The sequence below is a fragment of the Drosophila sulfurigaster genome, chromosome 2R, assembly GCF_023558435.1.
Source record: "Drosophila sulfurigaster albostrigata strain 15112-1811.04 chromosome 2R, ASM2355843v2, whole genome shotgun sequence".
Taxonomy (NCBI): domain Eukaryota; kingdom Metazoa; phylum Arthropoda; class Insecta; order Diptera; family Drosophilidae; genus Drosophila; species Drosophila sulfurigaster.
The window spans coordinates 15427975-15451564 of record NC_084882.1 but is presented as its reverse complement, the minus strand read 5'-3'; the positions used below and the strand labels follow the sequence as shown (position 1 = coordinate 15451564).

The following is a 23590-nucleotide window of genomic DNA, read 5'->3' as shown; positions in this document are numbered from 1 at the left end:
TTCGGCAAGCACTTTAAAAAATTTATCTTTTAATTGGTACTTTGTTCATAAGCGAATTCGCAGTCTTTGCTGGGTGCAAATCAGTTTCCAGTGCGTCAACCTGATTAGAATATATTTGAATGCAAACTGAAAGTAGAACGATGAAAACCGCTTTTTTGACACTTTGAACCGTAGTGAATTGCTTATCAGTAAAAGCAGCAAATGGCAGACAAATAAGTAGACGCTTTACATGTCTACGGCGAGTGGTATTTTGATCATATCAATTCAATAGCAATATCTTTATCGATTACAACGCTTCTTTTACTCTAGAATTTAATGCCTATAATCTGCTTAAGTAATGTCTTGAGTGGACTTAATTATACGTGCCCTTAAACATACATTGTGTGATAACGTCATTGCTTCAGTGTCCATTGTGTGGCTTTGATATCACTATATTCCTACTGAAATTTATTGAACTAAGTATTCATTCAACTTGAATTCCGTTTGCAGTTAGTGTCAATAAGCAGTGTAAACAATTGCTCGGCTGACTTAACAGTCAACTCGCACTTAACTATCTATATTATCATCTTCTTCTCATCATCAAGAATATATTTGCATACGAGGGGAGCAAATATATTCTTGCTAATGAGTTTTCCATGCGATTTCACTTGATTATCCTGGTCATGTTAATTAAGCTCATAAATTGAATGACTTGCTAAAATTTCATAGCCCTTACGTTGGCACCGAAAACGGGGTGTAAATTGAAGTATACTTTTAGGCTGCATTTTAGTGAAAATGGCTAAAATTATTCCACCATTACGACAAACGAGGTCGAAAGTGTTGGATACTTTTGGGCAGCAATTTCTGTTATCTTCATTATGTTTAAAATGTAGCATACTTTTCGTCCGATTTGTCTATTTTGCACAGCGGCTGTATAATTAACAAATTTAAGCATTTTTTGAGAAATATAGTAAATTGTAATTAAATTATTGGCTTTAGAAGGGAATTCAATTTTTCATTTCATTATAATAGAATAACAAATCGACCACTTTGAGTGGCTGCAGCTATTTAACTGAGAAGCTTTCGAATGAATAATTCTTTATTTTTGTTGAAAATGCGATTTTAATTCGACCTTTGGCTATTAACTTCCCCATCTATATTCAAGCAAACACTCTTGCCTGCAACCAGTTTCCATTCTGTAAACGAGAAAAGTGCTTCATTTAATATTATAGAGCATGCTGCATTTAATTAACACTTTTGCGCTTGAATTTCCACCTATTGTTGCTCGCATTAAAATATAACTCAATTAAAAGAGCGGGTCCGATGAGTAGAGCTGCCTTTGGTGGGGTTGCAAGTGGTCAGCCAAAGGCTTGTACGCTTAATTATGTTAAATATTGTATGAAGCTGCCTTTGTACACACGGACAACAGCGAACTATGGGGTAAACTAAAGGTATTAACATAATCATAATAGTAACACATCTGGTCAATATTAAAAATAACATATTTTAAAGCTAAACAAAACAAAATATATTATATATATACATAATATAATAAATAAAAATATTATTTTTAAGAGCTGTTTATTAATGCTTGAAAATAATTATTCACTCCATAGTGCAACAAAAAGAATGTAGAAAGGAGCTTAGAGGCAGAGAACACAAAATTCAATGGAATTCAAATTAATCGCATTTTTAAAAGTGTCACATTTCAAAGTGGGGCTTGTGCTTTTAAACGCTTTTCGCATTTGATTAACCAAATTAATCGCTAAAAGGGGGCGGCTATTTGCAATCTATTATAATCGAATTTACTTAATTCACCAGATAAAGAAAAACACGAGTATGATGTCAGAATAGCATTTGATATAGGTAGACAAATTTAAGCGGGAGTATTTGGCCTTCCTTAAATAAGTCATAGACTAACCCCAAAGCTGGACAACGCTGGCAGTAATAAAATTCAATTTCATATTCTTAATAGCGCATAAATCAGCATTATTATCATATAAATATTAGGCTTTTATGTTGCCTCCGATTATATGCTACAAACGGAAACGTAAGAAAATTACTGTTGTGGAATGTTGACAAACTGAGTGGCAAATGTGAACAGACTTCGAAGTTAACTCATAGCTCAAGATTGGGTAATTAGGCCACATAAAGGGCGTTTGCCTGCTGAGTTCTTGGCGCCTGTGGTTGCCCTTTTAAATATCAGTTAGACGGAAAGTTAGTGACTACTAGCAGTCATGACACGCTTTATCCTAGCCCCGCAGTAACCTCTAGCCGCAAGTGACAATGTGTCGTGATGTGGCTTGTAAATGGAAATGGAATGTAGGGAAATATGGGAAAGTGAGCATGGGCGACCCTTACCTTGGCAGCGTTTTGCCTTAGCTCTGACAGCCAAGTGCGCTTGACGCTGCTCATTAATTATAATTACAAGCACTCGAAAGAAAGTGAATGAATGAATGAGTCAGATGATGGCTGAAATGAGTTGGGGTGCACAAGAACGGCTAGAGAGCGTCAATACGGTTAGCAGCAGGCAACCAACCGCATATCTCTGTCTCCCTGAACCAGAAAAGACAAACAGGAGGGAGTCAACAGTGTAGCCACAGTAGATGTTTGCCTCAGAGACTAGTTTCACTTTGTGTGGGGCGGTATCAAAAGCAATTTGGCAAGAGCAAATGCTCAGTTTGCTTTGCCTTGACTGTTTGATTGTCTGGGCATGCTGGCTCCTTGGTTAAGCATGCTCCAGATGCAGTTTCCTTTGACTGAGATTGGCCAAGTTGGCTGTCAGCAAATATTTCGGCGGACAAACCAACATGAAACGAGCGTCAGTAATCCAAAAAAAAAAAAGAAAATCTTTGAATACAATGAAGAAAAATGAAAATATGAGCAGCAGCTCGCTTTGAAGATATTTAGCCGTATTTTGCTTAAGGCTTATTTTTTTTACACTCACCGCCTTTTTTGTAAATTGAATTTATGTGCGTAGCACCTGATTTTAGGCACAGTTTCGGCTTTGGCTGCCGCTTCGCCAAGCCATTTTCGTGCTCGGCCTAAAAGCACGCTAAATGAATTTACATGCAACTAAGCCGATCAAATCTGATTTACAGCCGAGGCGCGGAGATTCGCACAGCTCTTCCACGGAACATTTTTTTTTTGGCTGTTCGCGTCTCTATGTAAATGTATTACGTATTCGCTTGCCACCATTTTCCAATCTACTGTGCGTCTGCCCCACGTGCTGTGATTTCATTTTTGTACGTGATTTTCCTCGCCTTGCAATAATTTATTTTTTATTTTATTTTATTTTTGCTTTTCTTTTTTTGGAATATTATGTTCATGTTTTATGCGAAATTCAAGTGATTTCTCTACTTGGCTGACGTCGATGCACGCACATCGCGTCTTGCTTTAATTTCGATTTTGATTTCGATGGTATTCTGTTTTTTTCTTCTTTTATTTTTTTCTGTGTGTATGCTTAGCGCCCTCCACAATTCATTTTGCGTTGTATTGGCATCATTTTGAGCCTTGGCTCGTTTCTCATGTTAATTATTGACGTTGGTATGCCAGGCACACGCTTCAATATGTTTGCCTAATATAAAATTGATGGGTTTTCATTAATAGACTGACGCGAATGTTTAATGATATGTATCAACATTTCGAATGAGCTCTGGGCTTTCTTTTCAGTTCAGCAACCGAAGTGTCTTAGAACTCAAAATAGTTGCCTCAAAGAGTCAAATTTATAAAGGAAAATTCCTTAACAATTATTGACGTATGCTGACTGGATTTTAAATTAGAAATTTGTTGATTTTGTGCGCCTGGAATTTGGGTATCATTCTATTGTAATCGATAGGATTTGGATTCGCATTCTTTTAATTTACCCAAGTCTGCAAAAAATGCCAATAACAAATCCTCTTGCATCGAAATTTTATGAAGCTTTGCTGGGATTTTGGAATTTGGCAAGATAATTGATAAAACAAGCGCCAACAACGAACATACGGAGTAGACGAAGGCAGTGACAAATACCCAAGTCACGCACACACACGCGCAACCCAGTCACTCACACACACACACACGCATATCAACCCACACATTTGGCTCGAGCGTCGGCAAGTGCCTCATTATTGCGCTGAGATAAGCAATTTACTTGCTTGATATCCTTTTCCTGCTTTTCCGCAGCATACACGAACAACACAGTAGCCCTGTAGCTGAAGGCGAGTAGACAAGGGGAGGAATGGCTGGCATTGTCAGTCAGTTGGTGTCAGAGTTTATTCGACGAGACATTAAAACGCAGCGCAGTAAAAGTTGAAATGACTTCTTTTGACAAAACCCAAGCCTAAGTACTTCACATCTCATATTTTCGCTCACAATTCCTGCCCTGTTGCCAGGCATTAATTGTTGACGTAAGCTAATCTACTTATCATTTCAATTTATTTATTCCATTAACACAAAAGATAAATAAAATCTCGGAAGTACACGCGACTGTCTACCTTAAAGCGAAAGCTATGCCACACACACACACACATACACGCACACTTCGCAACCCCACAAAAAAGTAAATCCCCCTTCCAACTGACTGAATCCACTCAGTAACCAAGCAATCTGAGGTTTTCCGTTGGCCCATTAAAGCAAAAATTTTCCTCACTTTACTATGTTTGAATATATGTGTGATTGCAAATAAAGGTAAGAAAATATTTTCATAACTGTCGCTTCACCCTTTTGCCAAGTTTAGCAAGTGCGCATTTAAGAGGAAAAATGTACATGTGTTTCGAGTTTGTTAAAAGGCTGCTGTTAGTTTCCATCATTTTTGCATTCTGTCAAACATTTTTTAGGGTTTTCGTTCTTCATCGTTGCTCAGCATGAAACGGAATTGAAGTGAGTGCGACACATTTGTCATTAGAATGTTTTCGACACCAAAAAAGCAATTTTGCTTATGTTCTCTTGTTTCTTAATAGTTCAGTATTTCAATGCTTTTGGGTGTTTCGGACTGGGCGTGGTATTGTGATTTATTCGCATGTATTTCAAGCATGCCCTGTCAATTTCTCATTTCACCTAAATAGTTGCCCATATTTCAGACACACGCACATACATACATAACTCTTATACAGACGCTACCTAAAAGTATGCAACAGATTTTTTGACAACTCAAAGAAACTGAAAACGAATTTCAATGTTGTTGAGTTTCAGTTTGCTGTAAAACATGCAAAAACATGATATTTAAATTTAAGCAAATTCTGTTTGACTTTTTACAGGCCAACTAAAGTGAATAACAACTTTTCTGTTGATTATGCAGACGAACCCTGGGCTTTTTTCTAATTCAATTTTGAGTTTTTAGTTTGTGACTAAAAAAATGGTTGAAATTTAATCCTTTGCTTTGTCCTCTGTATGTTGTATATCTTTAGTTTTGTATTTTCAAGTATTTAAGTTGCATTTGTAAAGCCACAACATTGTGGGTTTTCATTTCCAGTTGCAATTAGACATTTGTAACATTTTCCAAATCCTTTTTACTTACAGGCTTCCTTCCCAAGGGACCAGACAGGCTGTGGAAAATAAATGCGAACCGGAAATTACTTATACTTAAACAGAAATACCATTGTTCGCCAGAGTTATAATGAGGCTACAAATAACTGTGGGATTTGGCACAGTTTTTGGATTAAGTTGCTAGAGACAAAGTTTTTATCAGCTTACGCTTACGGTTTAACTTACCAAAAAAAAGTTGCAAAACCAAAATGGAATTTTACACTATGACTTGGAACAGCCGTCGCACGGATCTTGAGAATTTAATGCAAAATGACGACCGTATGTATTATATAGCGCCAGAGCAACCGCTGTTGGAGGATTATCAGAATGACAGCGGGTTGCTGAAATACGCAGAGAACTCCACAGAGTTGTCGATGAGAGGCTTGGACGTTGTGTATCCCACACCGAGCATCAATGTGACCTTCCTAATGAACTTCAGTTGCGCTTCTACCGGCGAAGATGTTTGGTCGAGTGCTTACTTCGCGGCCCTCGTCTACCTGCTATACATTCCAATTTTTATATTTGCTTTGCTTGGCAATGGTTTGGTCTGCTACATAGTGCAATCGACGCCAAGAATGCGAACCGTAACCAACTACTTTATCGCCAATCTGGCGCTGGGTGACATACTCATGACTCTATTTTGCGTGCCGCCTACCTTTATCGCGCAATACATTCTCAGCTATTGGCCGTTTGGGACTGTGCTCTGTCATTTTGTCAACTATTTGCAGGCAGTGCCAGTGCTGGTCAGCGCCTACACGCTGGTTGCCATCAGCATTGATCGCTACATAGCCATCATGTGGCCACTGCGTCCTCGCATCACAAAGCGGTAAGTAGCAAATAATTATAAAATGTAAATAGCTTTGGCTTGATCTTGAAGCCTGATTGCATTTGATAGCAACGCGTTTAAGAATGCAAGGTTCGCAATTAGCACTCGACTTAATTGTAGGCGCATAAAAACTAATTGAATAGCTGGACACCAGTCTGGAGATCCGTGGCAGGAACCGTGTTTTGGCGCCGTTAAGTGGCCGCTTGCGTATTTGCATTGCTTGGCGCTTTAGGCATTTTGTAGCCTGCCGGCTTCCTCTTGGCATCCGTTGGGACACCCCCCAGGGACTTCAACACGCAATGCTTTTCATGGACAGCACGTACTCCGCTCGGGCTGTGTCGTGTTAATTGGTTTAAACAGTAACTGTAACCCAAGACAGAGGAAAACACGACGCGACTCGACTCAACGCAACGCAACGCGACGTGGCATGGCATCTGCTGCAAATCCTGCCCGACTGGGCCACTGGCCGCCATTCAATGTCAATTTGCTTTGTAATAGGATACAAAGAACACTGTTGCCCCACTCTATCACCACTACGACCACCACCGCCACTGCCATCGCTCCTCTTCCCTTCTAAGCTGCTAGTTGACTTTGGCTGCGCTGTTGGCGCACTTCTTTGCGCTCGGTTGATGCTTAATAGCGGTTAAATGTGTGGGTCTGTGTGGCATGTACTATAAGAGGGTGCTCGACACAGGAGGTAAGCCAATGGAAGGCTAAATTTATGACACGCCCTGTCAATGAGTGCGTGCGCGCACTCAAAGGAGCGTGGCTTTCGTGGCATGTGCAAATATTTGAGAGACAGCAAGTAAATAAGGTTTATAATTATCCAGCCAGCCTGTAATTCACTCGCTCACGCAGTTTCTCAGTTCAGCAATGTGATAGGAACATTAAAAGCTCACTTCACCCATGGCACAAAGATCACGTTAGACGGTTTCAAGTCCCACACTGCATACGGAGCGTATGCGCAATATGCGTGCGTCATGACGATAAAGCATTCTTTGATGTATGGTTGGCAAAAGAAGTCGATGATGTACTGGGCTGATTTGGGTATTTGACGTCAAATTGAATATTTGCATAGAACTGGTCTCGATAATTTACGCTAAACTCAATAGAAGTTGATTAGCAGTTCAGTGGAAACTAATTTCGATAAGCGGATACAAATACAAAGTCATATTAATTGAATTGAGCGATAATGATACATTCCTTTGGTGCTAAGCTGGTTATTATATTATATATGGATGCTGATTTACGGAAAATGAATTCATTGCAAAATATTGCGCAATATATATATATATATATATATGCGTAATATTGATGCGTGTAGTTACTGAAACTCTTTTAATCGAAATTAAACATTTGAAATTAAATTTAAAAGTTATTATACAATTTATATGCCTAATTTCATACTATTTTGAAACTGATTTGTGTAAAATACATATTGTAATTCATTCACTGACATTTATTGCACTACTATGCGTATGCGTTATATTTAAGACCCTTATTAAAACTCTTTCAATCTCTTTTTCAGCTATGCCAAGTTTATTATAGCTGGCGTTTGGTTTATTGCGCTCGCGACTGCATTCCCCATTCCCGTCGTCTCACGCATCGAGGTTCCTCAGTCACCTTGGCACATAAAATGCGAGAAGTAAGTATGAACTATAAGTTAAAACAAGCAGACAACCCTGTTGGGATATTCCGCTATTCCGTCCGCTTATACTTTTTTTGTGTGTGTGTGAGTGTGTGCGTGCTTCAAGTGTAGCACGAAATAAACGACTTCGTGGAATTGTCAGCCGAGTGGCAACACTTGAGAAGATGTGTGGGCGCATTTAAGTCATTCACAGAGCAAGCTTGGGGCGCAGCTGACGTCACTCAGCCTTGGCAACAGTATTTCGCCCTTTTTGCCTGTTGATATCGATACCCAAGAAGTCCGCACTTTAAGCATACATTTATTCTAATGGACCACTTGTGGAAATTCTCATTCATGTGGAAATTTAGCAGATTTCAAAGAATTCGCTGAATCAACAGTTCAGCTTGAATTCAAAGCAAACTAAAATAATGGCAAGCAAAATCAGTCTTGAAAATTCAGACTGAAAAGCATGCTGAAATGTGCACATAATTAGTAGAGTTAAACAACATTCTATTACTGCTATCAGCAGCTCAGATTGTTGCACAAAATGACCAAAATGTTGACGCTGCACATATGCAGGCGGTTTCCACTCGACGGTCTGTGCTGTCAAAGAACGTGCCTAATTACCACAACATCGGCTAGGGCTGTGGTGGTCAAAGAAGTTCTCGTTTGCGTGGCCCATCAGAAACAGACGTTGCCTGCATTACATGGCTGGACATGGCCACAATGGGCAGCAGATGAAATGAAGTGCATAAAAAATTTAATAAATATATTTTATAGTATGCAAAATGCAAAATATCCCCTCTCTCATATATTTGCATATTCAGCAGACGCAGTTGCAACAGACGATGGAAAATAAATTAAATAGCTGCAGGATAGCATTTCCTTCCATTGTTGCCGCTCAAGAGGGGATGGTCCGAAGCGCTTAGCATAAAAATTAAATTGCGCGGGATTGCGACTATGCGTGCAGACAACTTTTAGGTTGAGGGTGTCTGTGTGAGTGTGTATGTGATGGGTGCTTGCAGTTGACAGCAGTACGAAATGGGCAGATTTTATAGTACGCTCTCGCTCCATTATACTAATGCAATCTTTTCTGTTCGCTTTTGTGCTCTGCTCTATTTTATTGCATGCACGCAACATTCTCTTCCATTCTCGTCATTGGTCCATCTACGATGTGTCCTTGTCCACGCATCAGATACATTTGCCGTGAAGTTTGGCCAGAAGGACAACAGGATTACTACTACACACTGGCACTCTTCACACTGCAGTTCATCCTTCCGCTGCTGGTACTCATATTCACCTACACACGCATCGCCATCGCTGTTTGGGGCAAGCGCCCGCCCGGCGAGGCGGAAAACTCGCGAGACCAGCGCATGGCGCGTTCCAAGCGTAAGGTAAGTTCAATCTGCATACAAAAATTTCCACTTTCAGATAGTCGACCGCAAAAACTAATTTGTGTGGCCAAATGGATTTGTCCAGAGTAGCTGAAAGTTCTACCAAACAAAAAGAAAAAAAACCAAAAAATACTATTAGATAAATGGCAAATGCAAATTTCGAAATCCTTTTAACCCATTCGAGTACATTTTCTCTTCCTTTGCCGCACACATCAAGTTCCGAGTCTTGGCATCTGAAGTTTTCTGCTTTATTTTTAGGCCATGGAATTTTACTTGTGGGAATCTACTTTAAATATTTAGCATGTCCATGCCCTGGACTACTGCTCTCAAAGTGTTGTGCATTTTCCGACTCACTGGCCCCGCAGCAATTGGAAAATTCTCACTCTGGTTATTTGCATTTGCCTATAGCCATTTCATTCAAATGCAAAATAGAATACTTCACTGCGTAATCACATTTTGTGTTTCATTGTTCAGCTCCCTGCAAATAGTTTAAATTATTGAGAAGAGATTGAAGGCTTTGAGCTTTAAGTACTTTGCATGAAATAATGGTAATCCGCAAAGCTTTGCTAATACTAAAGATCACACATTTTAATGCTATTGTTTCGGCATTATTCAATGTTAGGCATTAAGTCAATTGGTTGCCAATTCAATCCTAGAGTCAAGGCATAACTCTTGCATGGCAACGAGACGTCTTGGGAGTTGAGACTCAAGAGTCGTCAAATTGAACTGGAGGTTAAACTTGTCAGCATTGCAAATCCCATATAATGTTCACATAATCAGCAGACGCCACAGCTCCGCTTTCAGCTGTTTGGCTGACTGGCTGGCTGGCACCCAACCCAACCATTTGTAATATATGTATTTTAAATAAATAAATAAGTAAAGATTTATGCGGCGCATGCAGTGTCGAGTACGTGAGTTGGAGACGTCTGCAACGCCACAAAAGATGCAACTAGCAAATGCGGCTGCGGCTGAGACAGCGACTGCGTCTAAAGATGCCACCTTTTGTCGACAATCAGTTTTGTGGTTTCCAGGAAGTGTTTGGGTCACAGCAGGCGGAGCGTTGCGGGTGACGACCACGTAACCAGTTGTTAAACGAGCCTTCTCGCTTTATGGCCAATTGAATTGTGGAATTTCCATAGAGGACGCCAGTCTGCTGTCAGACACACATACAACTAAAGAAAGAAAGCCTGTTAGGGTACAAATTTATATGCCAGCTTTGACCTCAGCGCGTTAGCCACGCAGCTGGGAATCTGGACAGCTGGACAACTGAACAGGGTAGCTGAGTAGTTGGGGTAGCCCCACTGATGTCCAGTCTCGCATATTAAGTATTGAAGCCTCTGCTCGGTTTTAATTAACATTTGGCGAGGCTTAATTAAGCCGTGTCATAAGATTGACATGCTCCCATCCATCAGTATGTTTTTTGGGCTGCCTCTCTGGGTGAATGACTTGTTGGCTGGCTCCCGCTCTGGCTCCCTCTGTCTGTCTGGCTGGCAATTATAGTATGTTCATCTTGCCATATTTTGGAGTCGTGGCATCCATCGAGTGCATCTGTTGATTGAACACGAAAATAACTGAAATCCCAATAGCGACAGATTCCCTGGGCTGACGTAGCAACAAGATAAATATAATAATGTACAGACTGTTGCATCTCACTGCACTCTTCATCTCATCTCTCTCTCTTCTGCTGTCTGTTGGTGAACTCCTCCCTACATTGCTGCGCCCTCTTTCCCCAGCAAATACGTTACCCAATTGGGGCCCAAGGCAGCATCTGCCATTCACTTTTTGTTCGGCCGTCTCGTTGGTCAATCTGGGGGCCATCATCCATCCAATCCTTTGAAATGCAGCACCAAATACGCTGCCAGAGATGTTGCTGCATTTTCTCATGACTGTCGACTGGGCCAGTTGACAATTTCTTCCTCGTTGCAACAGCTCAACATTTTGTTGGCCAACTTGGCAGCTGAAAATGATTAACAACTTCTGCTTGCGGCCAATAAATTGATGGTGCGCAAAAATTATAAAATGTCTTTAGGTGGCGTATACGTGATAAACAAATCTAATTGAATTGATATGTTATTCGTTTGTACACTTAGGCTTCTTCATTTTGTTGGCTGATTTACAAAATGCATGGACAATTTACTTCAAATATTTGCGAAACTCTTCCTAAATTCGTTTGCACGAGCTGCAAATCACAAGCGACTAATTGCTCACATCGGCAAAGCACAGCATCAAGTCCAGCCATGGGAAAAACACAAGAGCATGAAAAGCCGAAAATGTAATGCAATAAAAACAATCAACTAAAAGGAATAATAAAACTGCTGACTTACGGCGATGACACGCCACAGTTGACAGTCCGTTTTGCCCGCTGGCACGTTGAACGGTTTCCAAGTTTCGGCGGCGAATGTATCTCGATGCCACATCATCGATGGCCAAACTGAGCTGCCCATTTGAGTTGAGCCGCTTTGGAGCTGTCGCTTTGTCAAATCGACGCCAGTGAATTGGAAATTTGCCTCATTTGGCTGCAATTCGCAATTGCTACTTGTTCGCATGTAAAACTTTAATTGCATAATTGACTGCAAGAGGCAAACGTTAAGTGTACAATCGGGTGTGAGTGTGTGTGTGAGTGTGATGTGTAAGTGTGTGGTCAGTAAGCAAAGCCTCTGATCCTAGGTATACTACAAGCATGTTGAGTGCTCAAGTGGTGACCACGCCACAACAAAGACTGATGACTTGTCCGACAAACAGACCAGACGAGACCACAGCATGCATAGTGGAGAGAGGGGCATGACAGGGAGCAGGCTTGACCAAATGCCTCAACAGAGGCGGCAACTGGCTCCCCATTTGATGCATCAGCTTTGTTGCTCTTTTCTTTTACTCAAAGTATCTTTCTTTCTTTCTTTCTTCGTCATCGTCTGGCTGCTGAATTGTGTTAAAATGTTAATTTCGCATTACGTAATCTGTGTCATATCCAACAGGCGGCATGCAGCAGGCAGCATGCAGCATGCAGCCGAAGCAGCTGGGTCGCAGTTCCCGTCCCAAGTCTCATCATCTTCATCATCGTCGCACACAGAGAGACACACACAGGCATACAATGGCGAGTGCTTGGGAAAAAAGTGAGAGGATTCCCAGGCTTGGCCAGGCCTACAGCTGTTTTGGCTTTGGTTTTGACTGCCTCTGCCTTGGCTAGTCTTTACTCTGAGTGCCCCCATCCACACCCACACATGCACTCAGATTGAAGCAGAAGCTGAGGTAGAGGCAGCAACAGAGACTTCGCTTGGGTCGCACATTTTGTGCGTTTTGTGGCAAATTAAAAGATATCGCCGCAGTCGGCAACGTCACAAGCACAAACACAACAGTTGCACAGACTGCAATTAGTTGCAGCCTGCAACGATTTTCTCTCTCTTCTTACCGCTTGCCACACACATGCACTACGATGTTGCATGGCATGCGTTTATCTGGCCAATTGTATCTTGCTGTTTATTGCCGGATTCTCTTTGCATTTTTTCCTTTGCTTCTTTCTCCCTCTTTCTGTTTTTGACTGACATTCCTGGCTTTGCCTTTGCCTTGGTCCAGGCGTCTCTCTCTCTCTCTTTCTCTCTCTCTCCCTTGCCTCTCGGACCTTTTCGTTTGATTTATTTGCTTTCAATTTGTTCACGTCAAATACAACTGTCTGCATTTTTCTTCGTTGTCAAAGGTAAAAATTGCAAAAATGCTTTTTGACTAGAATTTATATACGAAATGCAGACAGTTATTTATCATTACCTTTAATGTGGAGTCAGCGTCTATTTGGGTCGCCAATGGCTACGTGACAATCTGAGCGATGAGCTAAGTTGTTGCAACACGTGTACTTTTATCTGGTATTCAATCACTTAACTTTATTTACCACATGTTGCAGTTTCATGCAACTATTGCAAATCATGCGAAAGTATCAAAATAAAGTTAGGGTTCACTTTCTAGTTCCTTGTGGTTATTCTGAGTCCCCGCGTTTGTGCCATAAATTAACCAGGATGTAATATAATTGGCCATTAATCGCTTAGCATTCGTTATTAATGCCATTCAAATTAATGCATATAATTCCCCGACTCGTGGTAAATATTTGTTCATTTGTGTATTCATCAATTATGAAGCAATTATTCGATAATGTGGCACATTTCATTTGGTTGGACACCTGCTACTGCCCCAACTCCAACTGCAAATCAAACTCCGAGTTCAGCTCTTGCTTTGACTTACTAGACCATGGTGTTTATTTAATTGGCTTTGTCAGTAGCTAAACAAATGGTTAGCAAATAATATGTTTGGCTCATAAATTGGCTAATTAAGGCTCGTAAATAAAATTGAAATTCAAATAAGCCACCAACAAGAGTATATAACAAAGCAGCAGCTACCGACTTCGCTTTGCATGTCTGAAATTTCACTCTGCTTTGGACAAAGTCATTGGCGGCTTCTGCAGCAGACTCCAAGTGGCATCAGCATGACTTGCTCCATTGCCACCAAGGAGCAGTTCCTGGGAAGATGGTGATGGAGATGACTGAGCCGAGCCGACAGGGGCGAATTCAGTGTCTGCAATTGCCATCTGACAGCTGTCGCTGCATTTGTTGTTACATCTGCTCACAGTTGTTGTTGGCTGTAGTTATTGTAGTTGTTGTTGTCATTGTTGTTGTAGTTGCAGTTGTTGTGTGTTACATAAAGAAACATCTTGTCTGTTTGCTTGGACGCCCCGAACAAGTTTATTCTACAACGAAAAGTGAAAGGCTTTGCACTTGTAGTTGACTTTTTGTCTTTATTGTTTTTGTATATCGTTTGTGGACAAATTCGGGTCAGTGACGCATTAAAATCTGCTTAGCAACAATACAAATCTGTATGCAATCTGAATGTGCTCGCAGCTATCATTAAACAGCACAATGTAACTGTCTGTGACTTCATCTCTCGTCTGACAATTACTTGTAGTACATAAAGATACTTTATATTTTTTTTTTATTTCGTTGTTAATGGTGCTATAGAAATCTAGCCTGCAGCAGTCTAAAATTTATCTCTTGTATCAGCTTTAACAGCTGCAAAAATACATTAGCAAAATATCAATAAACTCAAATAGAATTTACAAAAATTGCATTAAAAATCAATACAAAAGCAATTTAGGAATTAGGAAGTTCATTTAGTAATTTCAAATATTAAACAATAATTTGTTTGTTGTTGTTATTTCTATTAAAAATATTCTCGTCAATTTTATACCTTATTTTAATATATTCCGAATTTACAATTTAAATTCCAGACTTTAACTTTAACTTTGACTTTACAAATCTATTAAGTATACGCACTGTGTTATCCACTTCATGGGTCAGGGTATAAATAAATGTATGAACAAGCCTTCGTTGCCAGTCAGCTAAGTTAAAGTTGTAATTAAAATGTTTACAACACCATGAAATGAACAAAAGGCTGTCGATTCGATGTACTTTTTAAATTGAAAATCCCAAAAGTGGGCGCCATCTACAGCGATTTTCATGCGCCTTCCTGTCAAGCTGGGCGCATTCAATGAATACTGTCTGGCTGAGTGGTTGAGTGTAGGTGTGGGGATGGGTGGGGTGCTTATCTGAATATAAACAAAAGTGTTTTCCAGCAAAGACAGTAAAGGCATGTTCAATAAAAATACGCGAATTGTCTTTAAATCGATTGCCTGGCAAGGTGTCACTTACCTAAGGCAAACAACTTTGTAAATAAATGTTCAACAGTATTCGGTAATATTAAGGTGCTTCTTGTTTTTTGACAAGACTGTAGTGCATTTCAATTGCGATAAGCAAGCTTTCAATAAACGCGACGGCATTAGCTGAAGAGGCTAAAAGCGTGTAGCATGTTGCATGGGGCAGCCGCAACATTGGTTGAACGTTAACGCTTACTTGAATTCGCATTATTTGTCTGCAGCCAGTTGAAACCCGTAATTAGTTTACACTTGCGGTAATTGCGGCATAAATCTTCAGCTGCAAAGTGTCGTAATATCAAAGGTACACACATACACACACACACATGACATTTGTATTGTTTGTTTGTATTCCCTGCACACACAACTTTATTACGTCGCCAGTCCCTTCTCCCATCCCTCCCTCTGAAAATGGAGGATGAGGCAGCGTGCAGCATTATCCCAGACCATCCGTGGCAGCAAAATGATTTGTAGCTCTAATGGGTGTAAAGTCAGTTTGGTGTGCCATGTGGCAAGCGAAGTGAACTGCATTAGAGGCCAGTAGAGTGCCCAAGTTGGAGAGTTGGAACTGCAACAACGAATCTGCCGTCACGTTATTCGCCACAGTAAAAAGGCACAATAGTAAAAATAATTTCTCGTCTTGTAAATAAAAGCATAAATATGGCTCTCCGCTTTTGGGCTCCCAGTGGCGCTTTGCTTTGCACTTTCTTTACCGCTCGCTTTTGCCTTTTTCCCTGCGATCATCTATCTCAAAGCTAGTTGCCCCCCAGACGGAAATAATGTTGTGCTATCATTGCCATTTTAATGCTGAACCTTTTTACAGACTCACACTCACACAGACTGTGGACCTCAAGTGGCAGCACTTGGTATCGTTTCAATTGCCAACCAACCAGAAACTGGCAACTGAAGCTTGCGAATAGTTTCTGGGTTTGTGTGTTTGTCGTATAATGTTACTATTATTGCTGCCACACGTTTTATGATGCCATTAAGGATACGACTATGCAAGCATTGAAGGATCTGCGTGTCTGCTGCTTAGAAAGGGTCACAGCAATGGCATTCGAATTAAATGCTATTTAAGTTTTAAATGCCTGAGAACTGCAATTTAATTAACAGCTCAGTTATTGCACCCTAATTAATACGCGAGCTTGCTCAACTGTTGAATGCGCAGCCAGCTGGATTATTATCATGTATTCAGCAGCCAAACATAATGGCCAACGCCTTCAGTTCAGTTTAATTAAAACGTGAGCAATTGCCATAATGAGGTACACGCTTGATTAAAGGTGCAACACATCACTTGAGGCAAGCATTTCACAGTTCAGCAGGATGCGAAAAGAGTAAACGCCAGATGCAGCGACTCCACGATTGACCCCAAGGCAAACAAACGGTAGCAAGACGAAGAGTCTTTAGTCTGAAACCCATTAGAGCAGTGCGACTAAGTGAAACGACAAGCTGCAAACATTTATTTTGAAATAAACCAATCTGTGCAATTGCATAAGCTGTCAAGATGCAGATATCCACAAGTATCCAAGCATCCAAGAGATACAAGCACTCTGCTGTGCGCGACTTGCAAACTTGCAGACGACATTCGCACTTTGTCAACGCAAATTGCTTTATTAGATAGAGGAAATGCATACTTTCGGAGTACGAAACAGCATTTAGCATCTATGAAGCTAGTTGACTGTTTTGATTTATTTTAAAGATACAGTATCTTATCTGTATCTTATCTGCAAATAAATCAGAGTATTGCATGCCTTTTGAATACAATTTAACGTCTATTAAGTAAGTTGAGTATTATGATTTATTTTAAAGATCCTGTATTTTATCTGCCGATAAATTTGAATATTGAAAACTGAACATAAATAAGCTGTGAAAAATCGTAAGTTTTAGGAATACAAGTTGCCATCTATGAAGCTAGTTAACTTTTTACTTATGAAGTTAGTTTAGATCGTTAAGTATGTATGTTCTTGAATTTTAGCCTAAAATTTATTTATATTGTAAATGCCATTTACAACTTAAATATACAATCCATGCTCTTAAATTTACTTTTATGTACAAGTGTCTTTGATTTATTAGCAATACACTAATGGTATCTTCGACTATTAAAAGTAATTTTAGCTGATTTGTTAGAAGTAACATGTAATGTTCATTAAATTGAACATAATCTTTAATATATGTATTTAATTTAAAGCTTTGTATTTCGCGCATGCACAAAGCAATTTAGGTTTTATTACTTACATAGATGGTGAAACATATTTCTTGTCGGCGCAACTTTATCGAGATCCTCAATCATTGTGGTTTGCATTTTGCAGTAATTTTTAGCTTGGCTGCCTTTTGGCCAACTCAATCGATGAGAAATGTGGCTCTTAGATGGCTTTACTTCGCCGTGCTTCGCTTTTCTTCTTCATTTTCTGACCAGCTGAAGGCACTTAGCGTCTTGGCTTGCCTTGGGCCTCGTGCTTCATTTGGGCATTTCCTGGCACGTTATGTGTGCGCCTGTCGAAAGGTTAAGAGCCAGGCAGCAGCAGCGGCAACGACAGGCAAGTGGCAAGTAGCAAGCGGCAAAGGCGCCTTTCATTCGCCTTCCTTCGCCTTGGCCTGCCAATCTTGGTTGTAGCTGTCGCTGTTCGTTGTGTGTTGCGGTCGTTGTTGCATTTGCAACTGTGGCAAGGCCTGCAAGGTTAAGTGTGTTGGTGCGACCGCTTGTGGTTACTGTTTTAGTTTTATTGGCTGCTGCTGCTGCTGTTGCTGCTGTGTGTGGGGGGCAGATTGCAGTTTCGCTTTTGGGGGAGAGGGTTAACCACAGCAACTTTTGTCCACATGTTGTCAGCGTTGTCGGCGCAACCAAAAACCAAAACCAAAACCGAAACCAGTTTAGCCAGTGACCTTTTCGTGCCGCACACAATTTCCATAAAGCCTCTAATCGAGCCCGGTGTCAGGTGCGTGCATCGCCAGCGCACAGAGAGTGAGAGAGAGATGAGTTGCAATTGAAGTTTGTGGCAAAGCCAGCGGCAGATACAGAGACAGAGAAACAGAGGCGTCACCTAGGCCTATCAATAACTCAGACAGCAACTTGCAAAATGTTTATACACTTGGCGAATATTTAACACGCAACGTAATTTGCCGCATCCGTTTGGCATGAACTGTCAAATGTTGCCCCAAGCTTTGTGCACACTGAGCTGACTGACAAGCGACCTTGCCACAATGTGCTCAGGAGTGTTGTAATGCTGCCACAGCATAACTTATGAAGCATGTGGCATGACTTGACCGTTTCCCTTTCCCTTTTTCCACTGGTGGCTATCTGACTGGTTGGCTGGCTGGATGGGCAGCTTTTCCGGCTCTCATTGAAGTCATTTCGTTCGTTGGGCCATAATTATCACCCCATAATTTATAAGTATACAATCACGTAGCACAAAATATGCGATATATGATGTATGTGGCATGTGCGGCGGATGCCTCATTTAGATGTAAGTGGTTGTGCCAACAGCAGTTGCCGCAACTCAAACACGTTCGCTCATTAATATTTACGCTGCCAATTGAAGCAGTTTCTGTTCGCTAAACGACGTCAACAACAACAGCGACAACAACAGCAACAACAAACAGCAACAAAAGCTGAAGCGACTCGTACAACATTGTCAACGTTGCATGCAAAATGAAAACAAGCGGCGATTTTCGCCTCGGGCATTACTCATACGTCCTGTTGGCGACGCCTAAAATTCATTTTGTGTTCATAAAATTGTTGCAAAAAGTTATTAAACAAAGTGATACTCTACAAACCAGATTTAATTGGAATTCATTCAAAGCAATTAATAATCAAGCAATTCACCTTGGCTTAGAATTTTTTTCTTAATATTTATTTTAATTAAATTCTGTACGTTGTTAAGAGTAATAAAAAAAAGTCTAAAATATTCAGAATGCCAGAGTTTCTTGTATCGTCTGAGACACATTCCTTCAGCTTTAGTCAATTTAGCAACACTCTTTCCAATTCATTTTGAGCGTCTGCAAATTATCTATGCATGCTGCATGCCAATTGTCTGCGGCATGGCCAAATTTTTGGCCAATTCTCTGTCTCGTTCGCCTCCAATCGCATAAATCACAAGGGGCGTCTGTCATTTGACTGTGTCTTCGTTGACAGCGTTGAATCCTGCAGCGAACATTTAAATTAATTTTGGACCATTGCGAAAGTGTCGTGATATCGGGGGGGAAGACGCAGATACAGCCGATGGCGAAGGCAACATCTCCGCTGCGTATTGGCAGATGGAAAGCGAAAGTTTCTTGGCTGTTTGGTGGGAATCTCAGTCCGGCAAACGAATTGGCCATTTATCTTTGGCTCAATTTACGCTCTCTTACCTAATCGTCGATTGTTGCTGGATATTGGGTATTGGCCTCGGCCAGGTTTTTGGAGTTGCGGGAGGTTGTCTTCAGACTCTGCTTGGTTGCTTGCTCGGTTGTCTGACCCGTTTGACTCGCAGACTCGCAACTTGCAAAGTCGCAAGTCTCATCCTTGCGGCGCGTTTGCCACGCGTTCCGCAGCTGCCATAAATCGCATTGATTATCGCGCCTTTTACACACACTGTCACACTCATATATATATATTTTATTTTTGGCGCACTTTCAATCGCATTCTGCAGGTTTTATATAACCACACACTCTGCAGAGATGACTTTCATTGAACTCGACTGCGGACTCTTCACAGGTTACTGCTCTCGATTCGGTTGGTCATTCTTTTTACTTTCGGTTTTCAGTTTTATTGTCGTTGTGGCCCTAATTGATTTTAATAAGTTTTGTTTGGTTTTTTCATTTTCTTGTTTTGGTTATTTTGTTATTCTCGTTTTGGTTTGGACCTTCGTTTACTTTGGTAATTTTATATTACCAAGCTTCGCACTGCAAGCGATTCCCTCTTGGCCTTGGCTCTTGGCTGCTGGCTGCTGGCTACTGGCATCTGCTCTGCTCTGCTCTGCTTGATGGTTTTTGCTTTCCATTTGGATGGCTTTTGGGCGTGTTTACGCTTAATCAATCTTCTGACCTCAAGTTTTCGGACGCTTGTTTTGCCAGCAGCTTCAGGCATCTGCCTCAGACCCAGATTGCCCCGGATCATTTGCTGAAAGTGTTAAAACTGAAAGCAATTTACGCAAAATATAATTTCGTCTTTCGTATTTCATGACTCGTTTAACTCGATGCCAAAGGTGCTGCTGTCGGCTGCTACTTTGTCACAAAGTAAAATCTCATACGATTGTGATTCTTTTTGTTTTTTTTTTTTATCCGCACTTGACATTTTTGTTTTAGCTTTTTGCTTGGTAACTATTGACAAAAGAGCTCTGGAAATGAAATTGCTTTTGCTATTTTTCAAGTTTGCTCGAAAGCTCTTAATTTAATTTTGTTCTCTTACCGAATTGATGGCTCTTTTTGGCTTTGCCCTGACAAATTCAATTACATGGCCCTTAAGCCTAATAATGTTCAGTGTTCCGAATTGAAATGGCCAGAACATTTCCTCGAGTGGCGAGTGTAGAGACAACTTCCGGAGTTAAGCACCGGAACAAAAGCCCGTTGCCATAATGTTAATCTAAATGAAGCATTTAGCTAAGCATTCCTTAAGCAATCACTGCACCGATCACTTGAGCAGCAACCAAAGCGACGAAGATGGAGTAGAAGTTGAAGTTGAAGTCAAAAACGCAGATAAAGATGCCGAGATACAGATACAAATTGGCGATACTCCAGGAAAGGTAAAAAAGTAAGAGGTTGGCACGCATCTTCCACAAGCGCAATTTATGTAAATAATTGTGGTTTCTTCTAGCCGAACAAGCGATTACATAACTGGGATAGACTGAAGGATAGAGGGGGAAGGAGGAGTGGGTGCAGTGTGGTCAGTCAATGCAGCAAAAGAGACGCAGAGACAACACGAATACGAACGCGAACGTTAACGTTAACGTTAGCAAGCTTTTTTGTGTGTCTAATGACCATTTGCATTATCTTCTTCAGCTGCTGCCGGTTCTCCAAATTGCACGAAATATTCACAAAGCGGTGAATGGCCCAAAGGTGCGGGCACTGGTAGAGGGGAAGGGAAGGGAAGGGAAGGCAATGAGGAGGCGCGTGTAATGCTGCTGTCTTGACAAGTTGTTTCGTCAGATATGCAAATGTGTCGATGTTTTCTAAGAGTTGTTGCCATTGTCTGTCTCTCTGACTGTCCCTCTGACTGTTCGTCTGACAGCGTCTGGGCACGTGCAAACGTGGAAACACCTCAGAAATTACCAGATAATTTAAAAGAAATGAGCCCAGGAAATGTGAATATAATACAACAGCGACAACAGCACTAGCATTCGAGTGCGCTGCGCTGAGCATCTTTTGATGTTGCTATGAATTTCGCAAAGGAAAAATGTAATATATACACACAGAGGTATTCTCGGTAGAAAAGAAGCTTTAAAATATGCAACACATAAATTCATATTTCATAAAACTTGTTTCTTTTGCTCTTCATTTTGATGCTTTACATGTTGTCGGCGTTCTGCAGTTTCACCTTTGAACAAACGCCTCAGTGACCGCGATCCCATGATGCTGAATGGCTACGTACTCGTAGCTTCATCTCTTGCATTCCCACAGTTCATATAAATTATACGACTGCCAAAGAGCCCTATGCACAGCATTTTAACACACAAATTCAATTCCGCGATTTCACTTTGGGTTCGACTTTTATTATTCACTGCTCTCCGTTGATTTGCACCAGACACCAAGGCAGTCTTGGTGACGGGGGGGCGTAACTTTAAAGCGGCAGGGAGCAGGGCGGTAAGGGCGTTTCGTTTGACTTGCTTCGATTGAGTGCCAAAGCAGAAGCAAAAGCAAAAGCAGAAGCAACAGCTGTGAAACATGCATATTTTAAATTCCCAACGGCAAACTGCAAAACTGAATCCACTGCGACACGAATTGCAGAGCAGCAGGCAACAAAGCAAATGCAATTTTAAGCGCAATAAAATTCAAACAAACGAAAAAATGTCGAGCAACTCGCAAATCTAAGGAAACCCCGGCACTCGTTGTCAGCTGCTGTCGCGACTCGGCGTTGAAAGGCGAACAAAGCCAATCCAATGCACGCGAATTCAATGAGATTCAAAGCAAATGCAGAAGTTGACCTTATGAAAAACAAATAAATAAATGAAAACAAAAAACAACTAGAGTGGCAGGTTTGAATACACATTGCTTTATTGAGTTAGGGAATTGCTAAATAAATATCAGCTACTGTATTACTTATCTTTAGTTACAAATGATCTGTGAGTTACTTGTCTAGGTAATCAGATACGCATTTCAAGGTTAAACGATAATAGAGTAAAAAAACAAGTAAGAAAGCTACAACCGACTTTACTCGTCAGCGAGATACCCGCTACCCTTTTTGAATACAAGCAAAATAGTGCTTGCTGAAATATACGGAAGGGTATACTTGGTATATTAAGATAGTACTACATATATTGAAAATATACCATAAAAAATACAGATTGTCAGCCAAAGCTACTAAGACCCTTAGTAAGTAGACGTTTTTTTCGACACAAAAGAATTTTTGAAATACCTTATACATTCGGATGGACGGACAAAAGGACATGGCAATAGGCTCTCGAGACGCTGATCAAGAATATATATATACATTTACTTTATAGGGACGGAGTTGCCGTCTTCTGCTTGTAACATACATTATTTAGAGGCACCAAGCTATAATACTCTTCTACTCTATGGGTAGCGGGTATAAAAATCGCCAACTACACACAGCTTAAGCTACGCACTTCAAGGTGACAGGCGGAATGTCCTTCAGCTCGTTGTCATAATGGGGTTGCTCTTTTAATTTAGACCCCCATTAGGTCGGACATCTCGGCTCGTTTGGCATCATTTCTCAGACAAATGTCGCTGCTTGATGACGGCTGCTGTCGTTGACTTTTACGAGTTCATTACATGAACTTTTACGATTTGAATAAAAACCAAAAAGCACAAAAAAAAAAGAAACGCGGCAACAATTGTTGGGCACGTTAAGTGCGCACAGCCTCTGCAGATTTGTGTACTTGTGCCCTCAACTCAATAGATAGTCAAATGAGGGGCGATTTGCTTTAACGATTTGCATTGCACTTTATTTCGATGTGACACAAAAAGCAAACAAAAAATTACGCATACGCCATGTAGGTCTGCGACGCTTTCTGCATGCTCACATTAAATCAGTCTTTTACGGACTTGGCCGCGTTTATATCAGCTGCAGTTGTTGTTATTACTGTTGTTGTTGTTGTGTTGCCTTGACAAACAAGCTGCAGCGGCTCGTAATACGTTTAATTGAAGCGCTGGAACCGTTTGGCGACTTCGCTTGGCCCACATTCTGCGCCCGCTCCATAGAAACTTGTTTCCACTGTCAATCCATCAGCAACAACAACTTCAACTCCAACTCCAACTTAAACTGTTGCTCTTGGTTACTGTGTTATGGCTTAGACTCCCAGAGTTGATACACTTACACGAGTGTTTCGAAGCGCTTTCATTGCTTTAGTTTCACACGATTTGCAGCACGGGCAAAAACTACAAAAACTACAAGCGAAGAGCAACAAAACTGACTG

At 40.9% G+C, this 23590-nt stretch overlaps 1 protein-coding gene across 3 annotated transcripts in view; it reads left to right on the top strand.

Annotated features, from left to right (window-relative positions):
- Positions 1 to 23590, top strand: part of LOC133836237 (RYamide receptor) — a 70737-nt gene that overhangs the window by 28967 nt on the left and 18180 nt on the right. For all 3 annotated transcript variants that reach the window (XM_062266608.1, XM_062266607.1, XM_062266609.1), the window contains exons 2-4: positions 5479 to 6310; positions 7839 to 7955; positions 9133 to 9331. In XM_062266608.1, coding sequence (XP_062122592.1) covers positions 5694 to 6310; positions 7839 to 7955; positions 9133 to 9331 — 933 coding nt within the window. In that variant the 5' untranslated portion in view covers positions 5479 to 5693. The remainder of the gene's footprint in view (positions 1 to 5478; positions 6311 to 7838; positions 7956 to 9132; positions 9332 to 23590) is intronic.